General features: G+C 25.7%; 5 protein-coding genes across 5 annotated transcripts; 3 read left to right on the top strand and 2 right to left on the bottom strand.

The window, feature by feature from the left end:
• Window positions 1–4,400: 4,400 nt before the first annotated feature.
• On the top strand, window positions 4,401–7,063 carry Phum_PHUM492340 (Ultrabithorax, putative; the record flags this gene model as incomplete). Its single annotated transcript, XM_002430598.1, has 5 exons — window positions 4,401–4,614; window positions 5,200–5,378; window positions 6,403–6,571; window positions 6,738–6,854; window positions 6,930–7,063. 5 exons carry the CDS (start codon window positions 4,401–4,403, stop codon window positions 7,061–7,063), a joined length of 813 nt encoding a protein of 270 aa, XP_002430643.1.
• Window positions 7,064–7,639: 576 nt separating this feature from the next.
• Window positions 7,640–12,388, top strand: Phum_PHUM492330 (dual specificity mitogen-activated protein kinase kinase, putative; the record flags this gene model as incomplete). The annotated part of the gene is made up of 13 exons (XM_002430597.1): window positions 7,640–7,793; window positions 8,326–8,492; window positions 8,592–8,705; window positions 8,778–9,005; window positions 9,129–9,308; window positions 9,373–9,596; window positions 9,677–9,835; window positions 10,853–10,864; window positions 10,997–11,200; window positions 11,280–11,526; window positions 11,599–11,800; window positions 11,888–12,158; window positions 12,232–12,388. The coding sequence occupies 13 exons, from the start codon at window positions 7,640–7,642 to the stop codon at window positions 12,386–12,388; spliced, it is 2,319 nt and encodes a 772-aa protein (XP_002430642.1).
• Window positions 12,389–13,406: 1,018 nt separating this feature from the next.
• Phum_PHUM492320 (Vesicle-trafficking protein SEC22B, putative) lies at window positions 13,407–14,521 on the bottom strand (the record flags this gene model as incomplete). Its single annotated transcript, XM_002430596.1, has 5 exons — window positions 13,407–13,702; window positions 13,818–13,978; window positions 14,052–14,159; window positions 14,225–14,247; window positions 14,447–14,521. The coding sequence occupies 5 exons, from the start codon at window positions 14,519–14,521 to the stop codon at window positions 13,407–13,409; spliced, it is 663 nt and encodes a 220-aa protein (XP_002430641.1).
• Window positions 14,522–15,326: 805 nt separating this feature from the next.
• Window positions 15,327–15,927, bottom strand: Phum_PHUM492310 (uncharacterized protein; the record flags this gene model as incomplete). Its single annotated transcript, XM_002430595.1, has 2 exons — window positions 15,327–15,450; window positions 15,524–15,927. The coding sequence occupies 2 exons, from the start codon at window positions 15,925–15,927 to the stop codon at window positions 15,327–15,329; spliced, it is 528 nt and encodes a 175-aa protein (XP_002430640.1).
• Window positions 15,928–16,791: 864 nt separating this feature from the next.
• Phum_PHUM492300 (28S ribosomal protein S9, putative) lies at window positions 16,792–18,508 on the top strand (the record flags this gene model as incomplete). Its single annotated transcript, XM_002430594.1, has 8 exons — window positions 16,792–16,875; window positions 16,966–17,038; window positions 17,177–17,280; window positions 17,358–17,540; window positions 17,664–17,707; window positions 17,779–18,021; window positions 18,113–18,233; window positions 18,434–18,508. 8 exons carry the CDS (start codon window positions 16,792–16,794, stop codon window positions 18,506–18,508), a joined length of 927 nt encoding a protein of 308 aa, XP_002430639.1.
• Between the last annotated feature and the right edge of the window lie 3,714 nt (window positions 18,509–22,222).

The raw sequence follows: 22,222 nt of genomic DNA, 5'->3' as shown, positions 1-22,222 counted from the left end.
AAAAAAATAAAAAAAAATTCCATCGAATAAGACAGTTTAAAAAACAAAAAGAAAACAGATGCATTTACAAAGAAAAAAAAATTATTTTTAGATAAGTAACGATAATAATAATAATAATAATAATAATAATAATAATGTGACAACTTTCCGCCATTGGTTTAAAATTAAAAAGAAAATTCTACGATAACTTATCACGACAACCTACGAAATATTAACGTCAAAAAAAAAATTACAAAAAGGGAATCCCCTCATTTAAAAAACAAAAAAATAAACCTTTTGCCCTTTTTTCGGTAAAATTTTACGACCGTTTAATATTATTATTATTATTATTTTCACATCTCCATTTTTTTTTTTTTTTTATTTATTTCTAATTAAAAAAATATAAATAAAAATTTCACGTTTGTGAAGCCCAAAAGAAAAAAAAAAAAAAAAAAATTTAATTCGAATTTTTCTAAATCGTTCAGGTAAGAATAATTTTTTTTTTTGCAAGGAACGAAACCCCTCACAATCAAAAATTTTCTCTTCTTCTTCTATTGTTACCCTTATTAGTCCCTAAAAAAAAATTTTTTTTTGAAGGCCGATACAGTTTAAATGATTTACTCACTTTAACCTGAATTCTCTAATACAACAATAAGAAAGAGAGAGAGAGAGAGAGAGAAAAAGGAAAAGGTTTTCATGTCTCAGAGAAAAAAGGTGAGAGAGGGAGGAAAAGTGGAAGAAGATGCAAGAAAAAAAGGGGGGAATAAAATAAAAGGCAAAGAATTAAAAATTAAACAACGGTTTTCTAGTTAGACAAAAAAAAAAAAAATATGACGTACGTATGTAGACGTTTTGCCTTTTCTTTTTTTTTGGGGGGGGGGAGGGGGAACCGTAAGAAAAACAATAATAATGATTTTTTGGGAAAACGTAACAAACGACAGGAAATAATCGAAATTTTTAAAAAAATGATTACCCCGAAAAAATTTAAAATGTATGACGTAAAACAAAACAAAAAATAAATTCCGTTATAATTATAACGGGGGGGGGAGGGAAGGGAGGGAGAAACGTTATAATTTTTTTTTACATACCTGGTGACTATGAGAAACTTTAAGGGATTATTTTGATACAGGCACGTGTCCCAAATTGTAACAAAAAAAAAATCCTTTTCCATTGATTTTTTCTAACAAAGGCGTTTCATCATCTTCGGGGTTAAAACCCTAAAAAAAAAAAAAAAAAAATTTTTTTTTTTAAAATTTACCCTTGAGAATTTTTTTTTTTAGGGGGGGGAGGGGGTTTGGTTGGCACCTTTTTATCCGGAAAGGCAAAAAAAAAAATTTATTTTAACTATTATTACGATGACGTAATTTTAATATTTAATTATTATTGGTTAATCAATTAACGAATTTTGATTCAATCAATCAATCAATCAATCAATTTCGAAAAGAGAGTAATTAAAAATAACGTATATTAACCATCGGTATAAATTAACAAAAAGAGAGAGGGGGGAGAGAGAGAGAGAGAGTAAAACAAAAAATTCGACAAAAAAAAATTTCGGATACTAACAACGTTCAAACCTTTTTTTTTTTTTTTCTCTTTTCTCGGGGGTTCCCTTTTACAAATTAATTTTTTTTTAATGAAATTCAATAAGGACTAAAAAAAAAAAAAACGTGGAAGAAGATAATATTTTTTTGTACCTCATTAACTGTCTTATTTGCATTTAAATCCCTCGCGTCGTATGTTTTTCTCCCATTCCAAAAAAAAAAAAATCGTTAAAATTTTTTTTTTTTCTTTTTTTGCTATCGTTCAATTTTTGCGGCGGCACGTTAATTTACAATAATAATTATTTTCTCCTTGACGAAGCGAAAAATTAACGTTTTCATCAAATATTTTTTTATTTTTAATTTAAAAAATAACAATTACGTTAAATTTCTTAAAAAAAAAAGAAAAAAATACATGAGTTAAATTATTATTATTATTATGTTTTCTGGGACACTCACGTGTAGAAGTAACGATTTGCAATAAGGAAAAGAGGGAAGGATGGAGGGAAGGAAGGAGGGAAGGAAGGACAAACCTACAAAAACACGTTGTAAATTATATTATAAATGGATTGCTCATCTTGAAATTTTTCGTACCTGAAAACGTGTCACAAATTAAGGAAAAAAATTTTTTTTTAAATGGAAGGAATACAATGATTTTTTTTTTCATTCGATTTAATTTTAGACCCTAAAAATGTGATTTTTCGTCTGCAGAACAGTTCCGTTTCGTCAACGGTTTGATTTTTAGGGGAGAGGAGGGGGGGGGTTAAAAAATCACCCAACCGAAAATTCTAATTATTAAACTAGTTTAAGGAACCATTAACACCACCCTAACCTTACCTATACATTTTTCCCGTTTTCATTTCCGTTAATTAGGTATTTCTAGAAATTTATTATTATATGTCAACAACGTCGGCGGCGGTGGCGGTGGCGACGACCTACGTCACATACCCCCAAATTTATTTCGTCTGCGTGGGTGGGTTGTAAATGTGACAATTTAGAAGGGTGAAAGTAAAATAAATAATTAATAATTGTCGAGGCTATGAGAATTTAGGTGGTCTAAATTGCCAAGTGTCGGATCGAACGCGTGATAGGAAAAAAACAATAATAATGATAATTTTTTCCTTTAAAAATATGAAGAAAAAAACCGTTATAATAATAAATAAGACAAAAAATTAACAGGTGAACGTAAATCTCGTTCGAAATTTTATTTTAATTTGAATTTTTTTCAAATGAAATTTTGTTTCGTGTATTAATCAATCGAAAATGATAATGATGATGATGATGATGATAAAAAAATAAATAAATAAATAAATAATAAATCTGTTAAAAAGTAAATATATCTTTTAACGGTTGATTAAGGGGTTGATTTAAATAGTCGGCCTAATAGTCGTATTAATGAGAAAAGTCATGTGTTCAAACCGCTGGTGGTTTAACGGTTCTACTATTCCCATATGTCATCGCCTTTCAAACACTTTCATCCCACGGGATACTTTTTTCTGTTACTTTTTTTTTTCCCATTTACACACACACAAACACACTCACACACCGAAAAAAAAAAAAAAAAAAGTTTTATTTTAAATTAGTTTAATGGATTTTTTTTCTTTTTTTAATTAAAGTTACAGAGCTATGGCCATGCTGTTGTCACACTTATCATTTAAAAAAAAAAAACCACGTGATTCGAAATCAAAAAAAAAACAAAGAGAGAAAGCCCCCCCCCCTCGTTATGATTTTATCCGCGTTGTTTATTCCCATTAAATCCTTTCATTCCAGGTTTTCATTCATCAGGAATCATACTTTCTACATTTAAATTGTACTTAAGCGGCTCCCGATTCTCCTACAAAGTCCATTTTTCTCATTATTATTATTATTATTATTATTAAAAAAAAAAAAACTTTTTCGATAATTTCATCTCGACATGTTCAAACATCAACATAAATTTCATTCTCTTGGATACATTTTTTAAAAAAATTTTAAATTTATAAAAAGGCGGCGTCTTAACGCTTAAAAAAAAAAAAAAAAAGAGGCGTTAAACAAAAGTGCCATCCCTCAATGAGAAAGAAAGATAGAGAGAGTGGGGATCCTCCTCCCCTTTCTCCCCGTTTAAATATTTAAATATATATTTTTTTGTTGTTGTTTCGGTTTACAATGTTTATACCACATCACAAACGAGGCTTCCCGACGTTGTAATTTAATTAAATAATTATTTATTTAAATTAAATTTACAAATTAAATTCGATATTATTATTATTAAGTAGATACATTAATTTTATTATTCCTATTTAATTGAAATTCATCAATTTTATTTAATTAATTAATTAATTAATTAATTTTTTTTCTGTCTGTTACTGATCGAATCACGTTAAGTTTTTTTTTTTTTTTTTGGAATTTAAAATAGTTTTCGCGTTTTTGTGAATTTTTTTTTTTTTTTTCAATCACGAGTTTGTGTTTTGTTATTGTTTAAATAAATAAATTAATATTATTTATTGACCGGAAATGACAAAAATTATAAAATAAGCGGTGCGTGTGTATGTATGTATGAAAGTGCGTGAAACCGACACAAATGTTTGATATTAAATAAAAATTAATAAGTTTAAATGAATTTTATGGATTTTTACACGAACGACATGTCACACGTAAGTTTTCTGTCTTTTTAATTATTATTATTATTATTTAATTAAAATAATATTAATTACCCAATTAAATTTAATAAAATGAAAACTTTTTTGAATTACTTGTCTGTCGTCAAACGTTTCCGGTTTAATATTTTACAACGCAATCGTCTTCTTTTTTTTAAAGAATAAATTAATAATAATAATAATAATAATAATCTTTATGATTTTTTTAAAGGTTTGATCGATTTTGAAAAAAAAAAAAGAAAATAAAATGATTAATTTTGGGGGTATGATAATGCCACAACATTTATACAGAGAGACAAATAATGGATGTTCGATGCCATGTTCAAATGCCATCTCGTCAGAATTCACAAATTTTAATTCGCCCACATCGACAGAAAATTCTAGAAGATTTTCCGTGACTAGTTTATTAGAAATAAGTAATTTAAATAATGGAAAACCTGAAGATGCCGAACCAAGCGAAAGTAAGTCTCATTGACTTGTTTAAACGAAGAAATTTTTTGATTTTTTTGTAACATTTGTCGGGTATTTTGTAAAAGGAAAAAACTATCATATCAAATTACATTTAAACATGTTGGCAACATTTCAAACATTAATTAACTTATCCTTATTTTTTCTCCAAAATGGGTGGTAGAAATGGGGCGCCAAAACTTTGATATCAAAAACTGACGTACAAAAAAAAACAAAAAAAAACTAAAAAAAACGCCTACGAAAATTTTATTATTATTATTTTTTTTTTTTTGACAAATTAATGTCGACTCAATGTGTAAAATAAGTTCAAAGAAATTGAAAAAAAAAAAAAAAAAAAACAAAAAAAAATTTTTTTTTTTTTTTCAAGTTGGAAATGATCCCAAATGAGAAGTTTTTTTTTAAAAAAAAACAAAAAAAACAAAGAAGAAAGTTACGCTCGGTTGATTATTATTATTATTATTATTATTATTATTATTATTATTATTATTATTATTGTTATTTGAATACCTAATAAATTTACAAGTGTCTAATAGTAAATTTTTTTTAACGGTTTGACACTTTTTTTTTTTTTTTTTAAGAAGACGATTACGTAGATGGGGAAAATGGAAAAATGAAAAAACCGAGAAGAAATAGAACGACATTTACAACAATTCAATTAAGTGCATTGGAAAGAGTTTTTGAAAAAACTCATTATCCAGATGCTTTTGTTAGAGAAGAATTAGCAAAAAGAGTTGGATTGAGTGAAGCACGAGTTCAGGTACGTCACTAATTAAAAATTATAATAATGACGTCATTAATTATCTAAGAAAAAAAAAAAATAATGGTTTCGACTCACCAGTTTCTTTCTCATTCCAAATGATGAAGAAAATCATTTCAATAGTAAAATTTCATTTATAAGTTGTAAATATCAAAAGTATCTTCTTTTTTTACACATCTGAAACATAAATTAATAATAATAATATATTTAAATAAAATAAAAAAAAACGTTACTTTTTTTTTTTTTTTTGTTATTTTTTAAATGGGGGTAAAGTGTTATGATCAATTAAAATTTTACCGACAAACCAAAAGAAAGAATCTTTAAAAAAAAATCTAACGGTTGATCTCCATTTAAAATGAATCGTTCCACATGCGTTAAAAACAATATTTGTTTTTTTAAAATTAATTCTTCATTTAAATTTCAATTAATCATTCGCCAAGTTTTCTTCCCTATTTATTTATATAATGAATTTTTTAAAAAAAAAAATAATAATAGTGTTTCTTTGAGAAATTACCTATTACGAATTTTTATCATCCGTTAAATTAGATAATTTTTAAATTTGTAATTTTTTTTAAAAATAAATTTTCGAATTATGGAATTCCTTTTACGTCGAATCGTGTCGCCTTTTCTTGTAATAAATAATCCGGAGTTTTTTAAACAATTTAAATTTCATGATTGATTCACACACTCAAAGTTCCCTAAAAAAAAGCAAAAAATTTGAATTGAATTAAAAAAACGTTAACGAATTTTATCGGTGAATGATATTATATCGTACAAATATTTACGTCATAAATATAATTTATCAGAAAAAATATTTTTTTATCAAATGAATTGTTAATTTGAAATTTAATATCCATATTGAAAATCAATATTTTAAATATATTGTTTTTTTTTTTTAATATGACGTCATACTTGCCTTGCAAAGTTTTGTTTTTAAATTAGATGTAAAACGTTCGTTTGATACATATTTGAGTTGATAATTACATTGAGAAAATTTAATTATGGTTGTTTTTTTTTACTGCAGGTATGGTTTCAAAATCGTAGAGCCAAATTTCGAAGAAACGAACGAAGTTTAATATCTCATAGCAAACACATATCGACTCCATATAAACCCAATCAAGAAATTCAAAGTATGTTAGAACAACAACAACAACAATCATTAACTTCTAGAACTAACATTTTGTTTAATTCAGGTGAATAATACACTTGAGTCATTATTATTATTTACTGATCATTTAAATGACCACCAGGTGTTTGTGAAAATTAAAGAATTTACGCGTGTCTGATATTTGATCAGAGTATTTAGATACGGCTGCATTACTCTGATTAGTATCTTGTTTTATTTTATTTTTTTTTCAGAAACACACGGTGTGGAATATTTTAGTTCCTCATGGAAGCCCTCCAGTGGTATAGGACCTCCACCACAACATCCAGTTTTTGCCACTCAAAATAATTCTTGCAATGTACTTTCTAAAAGTAAGAAAACTTTAATTTCTTTCAAATTGTTTTTTTTTTTGAGTACTTAAAATATATATTTTGTTTAATTAAAAGGTATATCCTTGCCTTATGGTGCGTCATCATCGTTGCCAATAACATCTTCTAATTTTAATTTTCCTTCAAGTTTATCAAATTTGAGATTTAAGACTCATGAGTACTCATTTAATGTTGCTACTTGTAATATTTAAAAGTATCAACAACACTCAATTGTTAATGCTCAATTAATTGTTAAATAGATGATAGCCTATATTAATAAAAAGCTTATTTAAAATTACTTAAAAATCATTTTTATTAATAATCCTTTATATAATTACTACATATATATATATATTTAAAAGCGTAAAGTGACGTAGTGTCGAATAAAATAAAAGTATTATTACCTTTTTAACTTTATATAACTTTGAAATATATTTATGAGCATAGAAAAGATGAATAAAATATGTTTCCATGAAGTTTTAAATTAGTTAATAATTTCTGTGTAAAGATATACAATATAGTTACAAATATGTAGTAATATACATTAAGTCATTATAACAATTAATATTACCTTGATTTTTAAGAGGAAAATCGAAGAGAAGAAAAAGAATTTTTGTCTTACACAAAAAAATTATTTTAAAAACATTCTTATTTAAATTAACGAAAATGAACAGTACTGGCAACATTATTTAAAATATCATATCGAAATATATCGAACGAGTTTGGCAGTCACTTAATCCGTTTAATCGAGAGTAAGTTTTAATACATAGGACAAGGCTGACTGCAAAATGTCGAAGCCTAGTTCTTATTTAGCTGATAAAATAGACGCATTGGAAAATAAATTTAAAGTAGAAAATGAAAAAGATAAGGATAAAGCGTCTAAAGAATATAATGGCGGTTTGGATGCTCCTAGAGCTGGTTCAGGGCGTAGACCGAGAAACTGTAAGTACCTGCTAAGTTTGCAATAAATTATATAGATATTCTGTTTTTAATATTTGTATGAGCAAATTCTAATCGTGTCAATATTAAAATTTATTAAATAATTAATGTAAAATTAAATTTTATTAGAGCTAATAAAAATCATTTTTGTTTATTGTGTTAAAAAATTTTGACAAGGTTATATATGCTAAAGAATGTGATACCAAAACAAAAACAAGTATATTGCACAAGATAAGGTGAATATTTTTGAATATTTATTGGCGTATTTAAAAATACTTTTATTAGCTTTTTTAAAGTTATTTTTAAATATTTATTATCATTATTATTTCTTCAATTAACTTCTCCTTCTGAATTGATTAAATTTTTTTTTTTTTTTTACTTAATTTATTATTGAAGTACATATTTGACAGAGTATTTAATTAACTATATATCTAAACTTTTACACAAATTTATTATAATAATGTGCAAGTTATAGTAAGTTATAAGTTTTATTTAGTGTTTTTATTTTGTTTTAAAAACATTTGATTCGTTTTAGTGACTGAATTATCAATGTCGGGTGGAACGCAATCAACGAGAACTCCTAAAAAATTGTTAGATCTGCCCATGTTTCCAGTTCAACAAAGGGTATCTAATACAGGAGAAATAGATAGGAAAATGCAAGACATTATGAAATTGACTGGTATTTTAGAAATTAATGGAAAAGTAAATTGAACAAAGACAAAAAAATTTTTTTATTTAAACTTTTTTTTTATTAAATATTTTTAACGTTTTAAAAAATATATATAATTTTTCGATTTTTAGAAATATGAAACTGATATAAAAGATCTTGATCACTGCGGTGATCTCGGTAATGGAACTTGTGGTCATGTTGTGAAAATGTTACATAGGCCTAGTCAAACAGTTATAGCGGTTAAAGTAAATTTTGTTTCATAATTGTGCAATTCTTATCTTAAAATACTTCTATTGATATGGTATTAAACTTTTTAGCAAATGAGAAGGTCTGGCAACAGTGAAGAAAATAAAAGAATTGTTATGGATTTGGAAGTAGTTTTAAAATCACATGATTGTCCCTATATTGTACAGTGTTTAGGTTGTTTCATAACAGAATCCGATGTTTGGATTTGTATGGAACTAATGGCGACATGTTTTGATAAGCTACTTAAGAGACTTAAAATATCAATACCTGAAGACATATTAGGAAAAGTTACTTATGCTGTGAGTTAATTTTTATTAAAATTTCTAAAATTTAGATGTCAAGTTATTAAATTTTGTCAAAATATTTAGATTGCATAATAATAATTATAATATTAATGTTGTAATTGTGTAATTTTCTTAAAGACTGTTAAAGCTCTAGATTACTTGAAAGAAAAACATGGAGTAATACATAGAGATGTTAAACCATCAAATATTCTTCTCGATGAAAGAGGAAATGTGAAACTCTGTGATTTTGGTATTTCTGGTAGATTAGTCGATTCGAAACCTCAAACTACGAGTGCTGGGTGTGCTGCTTACTTAGCTGTAAGTTTGATTATTATTAAAATTTATTATTTAAAATATATTAATTGAAACTTTTAAATTCAAGCCTGAAAGAATAGCTCCACAAAATCCTAGTAAACCAGATTATGACATCAGAGCAGATGTTTGGAGTTTAGGAATAACTTTAGTCGAACTTGCAACTGGTGAATTCCCTTACAAGAACTGCAAATCTGATTTTGAAGTTCTTGCCGAAGTCGTAGACGGAGAACCTCCCAAACTGCCACAGGATCGAAACTTTAGTCCAGAATTTATTAGTTTTGTTAATTCTTGGTGAGTGTGTATAAAAATACACTTAAGTCCTTATACAGTGTGTTCGAAGAAAAAAACTCAACATGGATTTTCATTTTCAGTTTAACAAAAAATTACAAGGAAAGACCAAAGTATCGAAAATTATTAGATCATCCATTTATGAAAATGTCGGAAGAATCTAAAGCTGATGTTGCTGATTGGTTTGCGAAGACTGTACCCGTAACCGATATGAATCTTACTGGAAATTCCCCCATAAGGAGGTTATGACATTTCCGTTTCACTAACAAGTTAACTTTATAGTATTGCATGTTCCTTTTTTTTTTTTTTTTTTTTTTTATTACCCTTAGTTTTATAAACAAAAAAAAAAAATTTTTTTTTTCTTTTTTTTCCTTTTTTTTTTTTTTTTTACTTGTTTTTAATTTTCTTAATGAATTATACAAATATATTTATTATTTTTTTAAAAAAAAACCAACAGAAAACAACAAAAAAAAAAAATTTTAGTAGATGTAAAATGCATAATTTAAATTATCGAACAAGAGTGATGTGAATGTTTGTTTGCTTGAGAATATTTGTGCTTCCTATTTAAAAAAAAAAATGACTTCCATTGCTTGAAATTTTAAAAAAAGGTTATTCGATACCTCCTTTTTCTCTAAATAACCTTTTTAAAAAATTTAATAGTAAATTATTTTCTACTATCTTTCTCTCTCTCTCTCTCTCTCTCTCCTTTCTTTTTATATACTTTTTTTTTTAACGTAATATTTTAAATTAATTTAAATTTAAAAAAAAAGAAAATTTGTTACCTATTTCCTGTAGTTATAATTTATAGTAAAAATTTTTTTTTTTTTTTGTTTGTTTTATTTTTTTTATTAAAGTTTTTTTTTAAAATCGATTTAGTGAGAAATATTGATGAGTATTTTTTTTTAATGAAATGATTTATTATTATTATTATTATTATTGTGCATGAGTTTGTTTGTTTTTTTTTTTTTTTTTTTTTTAAATTAAATAATTGGAAAAAGTTTTTTTTTTTCCTTGGACAATATGTAATGTTGTACATATATATATATATATAAATAATTTGCACCGAAGAATTAATTAACCTTCGAATTTAAATAAATAAATAAAATTATCAGATAGAAAAAATTAAGTAGTAAATTAACAATTTTAAAAAATTTTTTATATATAATGTGATAATTATTTGCACGAAACAAAAAAAAAATGCACAAATGGATTTTTTGGATATTTAATTTAGGATAAAAATTTATAAACGTTGGTATTAGGTTGTGCATGAGGTAAGTTACATAAAATTTTATGGTAAATTATTTTATACTAGTAGTAGTAGTAGTAGTAGTAGTTATTTATTTATTTTATTAAAAATAATTTTTATTTAGATTAATAAATAATTTAATTATTAAATTTTTTAGATTTCCAACTCCTGCTACGTCATCATCTTCTTCATCCGCCTCATCGACGTCATCATCAGCATCCACACCATCATCAACAAGATATAATTCTAATTATATAGTTAATTTAAATAATGAAAAATCTTCGGAATTAAAATTTTCACAAGTTAATAATAATAATAGTAAGGGAAAAATAACGGAAATTCATTTTCCACCAAGAAATAAGTAAATAATAATAATAATAAATTCTTTGTGTTTTTTTTTTGCGGTCAATGTATGTTAAATGACGGCCATTTTGTTTTAGTGAAAGATCAACCGTTGCCGCCATAACACAAAAATTAGAATCTAGTCATGTATCATCAACTTCTGGTCATGTTCGTCATTGTGACATATATGAAAATAGAAGAAGATTTTTTTCTCAGGAACCTGTTGTTATTAACGGAGGTTCTGATTTACAAAAAACATGGCATCAACCTAAACCTCCAACTCATTCCCATTCTCATCACCATCACCATCATCATCATCATCATTTTCGAAGTTATCCAAATCAGGTATGATTTGTTGTTGTTATTGTTTTTTTCGGTTATACCTTTTTCATCTTAATGTTATGAATGTTATTGTAGTCATTCACAAATCATCAAGTACCTGACAATACTTTAGAACCTTGGCGTTCATATTCACCGAGCAGGGATTCAAATAATTCAAACGAATCTAGTCAGTGTTATTCTGAAACAAATAACACAGATCACAATCATCAGGTAGATGGGAAAAGTCATGAAGACACGTCGAAAAAAAGATTTTCATCTTATTTAAAATTTCATCTCGGTGGTGGTAAATTTTTAATTATTATTAATTAAATTTTGTAATTTTTTTTTTGGGGGGGGGAGGTTTTATAATTGTTTTTTTATTCAGGTGGTAAAGAAGAATCCAAGAGATATAATTGTCTTTCGTCGTCATTTAATAATAGTAAAAGTACAAGAGTACAGAGTACCTCGAATCCAAGAGTACAGAGTACCTTGCAAATTTCACAACCTAGTCAAAGTCCAGAACCTCCACCGCGTTATAATCGTTTTACGTCACAGGGTGAAGAGAGCGGGTCTCCTTTACCGATGAAAAGAGGATTTTTAGATCATTCACCGTTAAGAAAAGGTTTAGTCGAAGGTTCACCGTCGCTATCCAGAAGGTAACTTGTCAATCATAGTCATCGATATTTGTTTCCTTGTCTTTCGAATAATTTAATTTTGTACATTTTTAAGATATGTATCTCCATCACCACCGCAACCACCTCCCAGAAGACTTTCAGACTGCAATTCAGTTCCTGGTTCACCACAACATAGACAAGTCGAACATTACAGAGCAAGATTTCATTACACCCCCGAACCTCAAAGAAGATTATTTAGGACTGAATTTTGATATTAGTGCAATATAGAATTTTATTTCTTTTCTTTTTCTTCTTTAATGAAATTTTACTTTTAAACGAAATTAATCATATTGTAGAGACTTGTAAATATTGCTTATTGAATTATGTAATTTTCTTTTTTTTTTTTTTTTTTATTAAATAAATAATTCCCTTAAAAGGAAACATTTAAATTGATTAATATGTTTTATTTTTATTTAATACAAAATTGTGCCCATTAATAATAAATTAATTAATTAATTTAATTGATTAATTGATGAGTGCGGGCCATAACACCCACACACTAAACAAAAAAAATAATAATGATTTTTGAAATTATTGGGGAGGGGGGGGGAATGATTTACGTTTAAAGTAGTAAAGCAGCAGGTAAATTCTTATTTACAAAAAAAAAAATAATTAAATAAATATTATAAAAACATATTTATAAAATTTTTTTCATTATAACTAATTTGCCTAAGGCACGAAAATAAATAAAAATAATTTTACATTTAAAAAAAAAAAAAGGTATTAACATATTTATGTATGTTATATTCGAATATAATTGTATAATAATAAGGCTGTGATTAATATTTGCTACATAGTTTAGTAATTGTCTAACATCATCATCACAATTCTAATTATTAATCTCAATTTTTTTTTTTTTTTTACTGAAAAATTCACATTTATTTATCGGTTTCATTTAATTTAATATCGATTTTATAACAAAACAATTATTTATATTAACTAACAGGTAATTTTTATAAATAATACAATTCATCGATAATATATATATTGATAAATAATATTTTGGAAAATAATTATTTTTAAATAAATTTTACTGATTTTAAATTACCACTCACCCATTTTAAATTGTATTATAAATAAATAAGTAATTTAAATTAAATAATTTTTCCATTATTAAAAGCATTTATAAAATTATTTTTGTAGTTGTCTTTTTTTTTTTTTTAATTACAATAAAAAAAATATTGAAGATCTTTTTTTTCTTTTCTTTTTTTGAGGGGGGGGGGGGGAGGTTCATAATATCCAAAAGTACATGATAAAAACGAATAAAACGGCTCCGATTGCAGCACCTTTTACCATCATTGACTTACTATTAAGAATTGAAGCATCTTTTTTATACTGCTGTGACAACATAGACAAGTTTTGGGCTTTTGTATCCAATTCTGAAAGCACTGCACCTCTTTGCAAAACATCATCAATATTTTGAACCATTATTCTCTGTACATCTTGTAATTCTGTATTTAAATTATTTAAATTTCTTCTCGTTCTCGAATCCATATATGATTTTTTCGCTTTTCTAATGTAAATATCTTTAAAAAAAAAAAAAAAATCAAATTGTTAGATTGTCTTATATAAATGATAGTTTTAATAATAATAACTTTAATAAATTTTTATGAGATTTTTAAAAATTACAATTAAACATACCAAATTCAATGAAGCTATAAGGCCTTGACACTGAATGAATATGCCTACCATATTGTGATCTGAACTCTTGAGCTAAATCTTCTAAATAAGAAAAAGCTAGTCTTTTAGAATAATTTTTTTCACAAAGAACTAAATAGCAGACATCATGTTCTATGAGGTAACTAAAAGTAAAAATTAAAATTCAATTCTTTTTAAGTAATTTTAAAGAAAAAAATTCAAATAATATTTTCTTACTGAAATAAGTAAGGTCCAGTTTGAATTGTACATCTAGTAGGACTTGCAGGTGTGAGTTTTCTAAATAACATTTTAGCTTGATTTTGATATTCTAAAACGGTTCTACCACTCTGGAAAAAAAATTTTTAAATATAATTGTGTGAATGGGCGTTTAAGTGAATGTAAACTTTTACCAAATGAATTGACATTTTTTACTCTTCATGTTTTTTTGTAACAGGAATAAATTTTAACGTTTCCAAACATTAATACTATTTATATTTAAAAATAAATAATATTTAATTTGTATACTTCGTAACCGGTAAATAGGCTATTTAAAATGTTTTCAATTCATAAATATAATTACAATTACAAACTGTGTTGTAATTAATAATAATAATAATACTACAATAACTCACTTCTTCATCTTCTTGTATGGAAGCAGTCAATGGGAGGCCATCGGCCACCCGAGCAATCATTGTCATAATAACCATTTTTTATAAATTATATATAACTTCGTACTGACATTTAATTAAGTAAATGTAATAGATAAGGTAAGTGAATTCTTTAATAATACGTCAATTGAAACACGTCAACCATCACTGATTAGCTTCGGATTACCAACTTAACAGGTTTTTTTAAAAAAAAACTCGATTTACCGGATATCGATGTCTGTTTCACAAACTGGAAATTTTCAAAAATTTTTTTGGTGTAAAAAAAAAAAGAAAAAAAACTAATAGAATTTTTACTAAATTATTCATTGGTTATCACATATTTACACGCAAGTATGTATATTTAAGTAAATGCATGTGAAAATTTGTTTCCAACGGTTTTTGTGCAACAAATTAATAACTAAAAACTATGAAAATTTGAGCTTTAGGAAATGTAAGTAATTTTAACTTTCTTTTTTTTTTCATGCACTAAAAATTATAGGAAATGTGGACTTTTTTTTATATTTACAATGAAATTCATTGAAATGTAAGATTTTATTTAATATTTATTCACATTTTAACTTTTTTACACAAGATAGATATTCTTGCCTGATAATATAAGGCTATTTGATTATGTTAACTCCATTATGATTTCAAACATTTAAAAATTCTAAGATTTCTTGATACTTTACATATATTTCCAAGTATTAATTCAATATCAGGATCCTTAAAAATTCAAATATCATTATTTTAATTTTTTTGCCTTTAAAAAGAAAAAAAAAAATTAAAATGGTATGATATAATTTAATTAGAATTACTCACAATTTTTATGGGTTTCTCAAAAATCATTCAAGTTTATTTAACAAAACTATTTTAAAGATTCAGAATCTTGTAACACTTCCACTAACATTTGTGGTGTGATTTTAGCATCAATTAATTGAATTCTATCAGGAGTTTTCATTTCTTCTTCCAATATTATATCCAAATCAGAACTGAAAATGTTGAGATGAAATCATAATTATTAATGGCCAGTTAGGCCATCTTTCTAAACATTATTGCACTTACTCGCTTTCGCTAAAAGATAAATTTCCATTTAAGTTTTGAGGACTTGAAACTAAACCTATTTTCTTTCTTTTTCTAAAACATCTATAACTTGGTTTCTTTCTATCTTTTTCTTTTGGTTTTTTTTTTATTTTGCTAACTTTTCCTATATCAACCGGCCAACAAGATCTTGTTAGTTTTCTGTCAAATGGTGTATGTAACTTTTGTGACAGGGATTTTTCTTTTAATTTTTTTTTCTCAAACAGACGAGATAAGTAATCTCGACTTCGTGGTTCGTTTGTTGTAATTTCTTCTTGAGATTTTAATACAACCGCTTGAGACAAACTCTCTGATTCCGAAGAGAGCGTACTATTGCTAGATTTATAAAACTGAACATGTTTGCATATTTTGCAGTTGCTTTGTGGCATAATTATATTATAGCATTCTATATTACAAATTTGTGGCACCTAAAAAATTATTGTTTGCCCTATAATTGTGTAGTCATTTATATGATAATTTTTCTAACCTTGAAAGTTAACTAACTTTTCAAACCATTCCTTTTCAAGCTTTATCTTATTTTAAATTGTTTTTTGGGGATTTAAAAAAAAAAATGAAATAAATTTTACTTTACTATTTTGACAATATATTCCGAAACACAAACAGTAATAATAAATTGGTATCTTTTGTTTACAAAACAAATCATGGAGTATTTAATATTAAAAAAAAATGAAGGAATGAATATATATATTTTTAATTTAATTTATTTTTATGTAATTTTCTTTATTATAAATTAATTTAATTTTAAGTTTTTAACTCTATATCGAAATTTAAAAAATTTCGACTTAAAAAAGAAAATTAACTTTACAAGATACGAAAATTTTTAATTTCTAATGACACGTTTATATAAATGTAATAATTTTTGTTATGTATAAAATTTTTATTAATTTATCAAAGCAATCGAATTGTATAATGAAAAGAAACAAATATGTCTAATTAAATTAATTTAAATTTAAACATTACAAGAATAAAAATAATTAAAAGAAATACTTTAATTTAGGTTAATTAATAAAAAGTTTATTCGGTACTTAACCCGCCATATTTCATTATTTTGACAAACAAACTACAAAAATATTATCTAATTTCGTCTTTTAATTTATAACTACTCAAGCATTTCTCAATAATCATATAAATAATTTAAAATCGAATAATTTGAGTTTTATTTTTGATAAAAAAAATTTTTGGCGCCATAACAAATATCTCGTGGCATTAATCACGTTTGAAGAATATTAAAAATGGCGATTAAATTAAGTTCCAAATTGGCTTTTACAAATTTGCTTAAAAATGAATATCAAGCCAAGTTTATTTCGCCGATTAAGGTTGGTAAAAATTTAGCATAAAGATTTTAATAACGTCATTCATCATTATTATTAACAATAAGTATTAACTTTCATTATTTGAACTTTCAGTGTTTTTGTAGTCATACAGATTCAAGATTCAGTTCAGCCGTTAAAAATTATATGAAAGCCGTTGAAGAAAATGGTAAGGTTTGAACTTGGAGATATGAAAACCTTAAACACGCTTATTTTATAATTTTCATATCAAATATTGTTTGATTAGGTATAAGTTCTGTGTGTAAATTATATTCATTTGTTAAAATAATTTAATTAAAATTTATAGAAAAATTTATGCAAGAACAGAGAGAAGAGTTTGAGTTGGGAAAAAAGCATTTAGCAAACATGATGGGACGTGATGTTGAAAGTATGGATGAAAGAGAAATTAATGTAAATATTTTAGATTTATCATTGTAAAATATGTTTGTGTGAGTTAAATAATTTTAACCTAATGCTTTCGTCTTCAGAGGTCTATTAAATATCTGTTTCCTAGCGGTTTATTTCATCGACTAGCGAGACCTTTAATGAAACCCCCAGAAAAAGTTTTCAAACAAGATATTCAAAATGCAGGACTTAAAGTTGATGAATATGGTAGGCCTAAAAACTTTTTAATATACACGACTAAACCAAATTTTTCTACAGCATTGCATGTAAGTAATTTTAAAATATTAAATTGTTTTAAAAAAAAAAAAAAAAATATAAAATAAGAATGTTAATTATTATGTCGATTGCAGAAAGCTGCATTAATGGTTGAAAAAATAAATAAAATTCAGCGACAAAGTTTTAAATTGGGTCTAGAAAATACTCCGAAGGCAATGTAAGTAAATTTTTGTCAGTTCGATATATTAATCTTTGAAAATTCTTTTATTAATTTATGTTCCTCATAAGGTCTTTTATAGAATCTGAATGGATGACAAAAAAAGATTTAGAAGCTAAATTTGCTGAAAAATTATACGATGTAGAATATGAAAAGTTTTTAGAAGTTTATAATTTTTTGTTAAATCATCCTTACAATGAAACAGCTGCAGAATTAATAAGAGAATACAGAAATCCGATTAGAGCATTTAATTTTGAAAAGAAAAACATTAACATCGTTGAAAAAGATGGAGTGAAAATTGTCGATTCAAACTTGTAAGCCTTTTTTTATTTATTCCCTTTTTTTTTTTGAAAATTGTATATAAACCTAAAAAATTTTTGTAATATTTTTTACATTTATATATAGATGTAAAAGAGATACATCAATAGGAAGAGCTGTGCTCACATATCCTGGTACAGGAAAACTTTCAATAAATGGAGAAGGAATTGATTATTTCGGTCATTCGGATATGTTATGTAGAGAACAGGTATTGTAATAATTTAATAAGTTTTTATTAACTTTTAAGCCCAATAGTTCTCATTTTTTTCGACTAATTAAATTTATTGTATTTATTGCAAAAGATTTTTTTATTAATGCCCCAATTTAATAACTTATTAAACATTTTTTCTGTAACTTACGATTAATATTCAACAACAGAAGTTTTAGATTAGTAATTTTTTACAACAGAGTCCCAAGGTACATCCAGCCATGATTAATAATGATAAAAGTATTATAACGAATACGTTTTATTTAAAAGTGTAGTGATAACTTAAAAATAATTTTCCTCATTGGTGAATTCATTGACTTTTACCATTCACAGGTTGTATCTTGTTTATTTAAAAAAAAAATTTATAAAGTTGTTAATAGTAGTTATGTAAATTTAAGTTATAAATGTGAGTCAGTGCTAAATAAAGTAAGTTTTGTGAAACTATTCGTAGTGGTTTGGCCGCCCTCGAACCGGCCACAACTCGGTGTGTGTGTATATACTCGGAATGTTTTGCGCCATCTTGCACAAATAATTAAATACAATTTTCATCGAGGTTTTTTTTTTTTTTTTTTTTTAAACATATTTTATTTGTTTGTTTATTAATAATAATATAAAGAGAGACAATTTAAAAAAAAAAAAAAAAAGTGCGGAGTTTTTCCTGTTTGTATATTTATCACAATTATGAAGATTTAAAAAAAATGGTAAGTCCCTTTAGAATTTTTTTTCTTTATTATTATTATTATTATTATTTTTTTTTTTAATAAATATCACAGTCTTGATACTTTTAATTAATTTTTAAAGTATGTTACTTGTGTACGTGTTTTTTGTTTTTATCGGACTGTAACGCACCGTAGATTTGATATTACAAATAAATGAAAAAGTTTCTATAAAAATATTTAATTAAAAAATAATAATAATAATAATAAGTAATAATTTAAATCAAATTTTATTTATTTATATTAAAAATTATTGTATTTATTATTTACTAACGTCTCTGATAAATCATGGGTTTCTTTTATTTTTTTTATTTTTTTCATAACTAACAATTGGATTTCTTTTTTGTTGAAAGTTTTAATGAGTGACCTATCGTACGTAGAATATCATTATTATTATTATTTGTTTTTTCGCAAGAAAAATTTAATAAAACCATTTGCAAATTTTTGTTTTTTTCGCGTAAAAATTCTGACGGGTCATTGACTGTTTCCATTCATAGACGATGATAAAAAAAATATATATATGTGTAAAATTTTAATAATTTGTTGTGTAATTGAAAGCCTATAAGTTGTTAACAGTTATGATAGTAATGGATGTCAAATTATTAAGAATTCACTTGTCGGTTTTAATGTTTTAATTTTAAGCGTGAATCATATCGTAAAAGTAAAAAAACCAAAAAATATTTTTATTTAATTTTTTCGATCTAGTATGAAATGACTTTAGATAGACAACAACAACAACAACAAAATAAAAAGTTTGCATTCGAATGTATTATGTTAGTTAGTTGTTTGTTAGTTGTTTGTTGTACGCAATGCAAGAGTCAAATTCATCGAAACGGTATGCGAGAAATAATTTTTTGTCGGTTTTTTTCCCTTTTTTCGAGGTCAAGGTTGAAACGGCGAAACGTTTTTTTGGTATTGAAAAAAAAAAAAGGGGGGGGGGAAAAAAGAACCGTGAATGAACGTGAACACGAGAAACGCGGCAATGTAATAATAATAATAGTAATAATAATCGAGCCGGAAAAACTTGCCATTAATAAAATAATATCCGTGAAAATTTAAATTGATGAAAAAACAAAAGAAAATTTATCTTTTGATTATCGAAAATTGGGGGGGGGGAAAAGAAAAGTAAATTTCTAATTTCGTTTTTTTGTTGTTTCGATGACGAGAACAAAAGAAAATAATTATGACGATGACGATGTTTCATTATTTTTATTATTATTATTATTATTATTTTTTTTTTTGTAAATGAATCGCTGAAGAAATTTGAATGACAATGTCACTTCCGCTATTCGTCCTATTTAATTTCGAAAAAAAAAAAAAAAAAAGAATTCTCAAGAAGTATGATGGTGTTGTAGTTGTAATAAAGAAATTGAAAAATTCTCAATCGTGATAGAGAAATGGGGGGGGGGCGGGAGGAAAGATACGGTCGGTCTTATTTCGGAAGAAGTAGTCCAAAGTCATCATCACACGTCGCAGATGATGATGATGATGATGATGCAAAACTAATAATATTAGTATTATCGTTTTGTTTTTATTTGCAACACGTATTCGAAACGTGGCGGAAACACGTGTAAAAAAAAATTAACAAATAGTTAATTGTAATTCAATATTCGAATGAAAATTTTTTTCCGAAGGGATCATCATCAAATGACTTAAATTCTATTTATATAAAATTTATAAATAAAAAACGAAATGGAATAATGTACGTAAACAACTTTGGAAAAATGTTCCCCCTTTAGGCTGAATGATAATAATAATGATAAAGAACTTTCGAGAAACGAAAGGTTCGTAGAAAAACAATCGTCCTTTTTTAAACGAAACCGAATACCTAACTGGTACCCGTTGGAATTTAAAATCTCGTTTTGTTTCGATTGTGATAGAAATCAGATTCGAATGATAATTTTTTTGTTGTTTTGTTTTCTTAATATCTTCAAGGGAAATCGATCGTCGTTGCAAAATTCGTTAAGAAAAATAATAATAATAATAATAATAATAATAATAATAACGATAATAATGATAAATTTTTTCGAAAGGAAAGCAAAAAAAAAAAAAAAATTGTTTCACACACTTTTGCACCGTGATTTTCAATCAAGGATTTTTTTTTTTTTTTTTTACGAAGTTTACCAAAGCTTGAAAATTCATTATTATCATTATTATTATTATTTTTTTTTTAATTAGAAATAATTTATCGCGGAACCTTTTGGAAGGAAAAGAAAATGTGAGGGAGAGAGAGAGAGAGAGAATTCGATCGATTGTATCGTAGAATATGTTAAAATTGTACAGGTTTTGTCGTATGAATTAATTAACACGTAAAACCGGTATTTAAAAAAAAAAAAAAAAAACAAATATTACAACACGGTCGATCGATCGATCGATGTATCGATGAGTTCGATTTGTTGGCATTTGAATATTGTTAAGTAATTATCGTTAAAATTCAACACATCCGGAATGTTTACATTCGCACTCGTGAGACTTCTCGAAAAACGTAGAACAAAGCTTCTTGATTCGGTATACAATATCATTTCAATTAGCACCATCATCATCATCATCACCACTACCACCACCACCACCATTTAAAATCGTGAAAACATTTTTAAAGACAACAAAGACTTGTGTGTGAGAACGACAATGTTGTTTTGTTCACGACGACGACGACGACGACTTTGCGTGACATTTTTTTTTTTTTTTTTCGAACGTATTTGCAAATTTCCCAAAAAAAACCAAAAAATAAACAAAAACGTCTTCCATTTAAATTAATAATAATAATTAGGACAATGATTTTTTTAATTTTTGGAAATCGTACGAACAAGTAAAAAAAAAAAAAAAATGGACGAGGTCGTTAACATGAAAAAACATTTTTTTTTTTTTTTTTTTTAATTGTTTTACTTTTTCGGATTTTTTTTTTTTTAAAAAATTTTTAAATTCCCGTATGAAAAAAATTCAAATCCCTTTGTTTTTCCGTAATAATAATAATAATAATAATAATACTGTACGGTGATTTGAAAAAAAAAAAAAAAAAATTAATATTTTGCGGTTTATTTGAATTACTTATTACACATACAAATGTTGTCGTCGTCGTCGTTTGCGGTGAAAAAAAAAAATTTATTTAATCGTAATTAGTTGGTGCAATTACAAGCCGCGAATTTGCATTTAAAACGTTTTTCTCTCTCTTTCTCTCTCTCTCTCTATATTGTGCGTTTTGATTTGAAAAATATTGGTCTTGAAAAAATGGAGGACGTGGTGGAGTGTGTGCCTCGATGAGTTTGAAGAATT

Source organism: Pediculus humanus, genomic scaffold (assembly GCF_000006295.1).
Source record: "Pediculus humanus corporis 1103172108260 genomic scaffold, whole genome shotgun sequence".
Lineage (NCBI taxonomy): Eukaryota > Metazoa > Arthropoda > Insecta > Psocodea > Pediculidae > Pediculus > Pediculus humanus.
The sequence above is the reverse complement of the archived record's forward strand: the minus strand, read 5'-3'. Positions and strand labels throughout refer to the sequence as shown.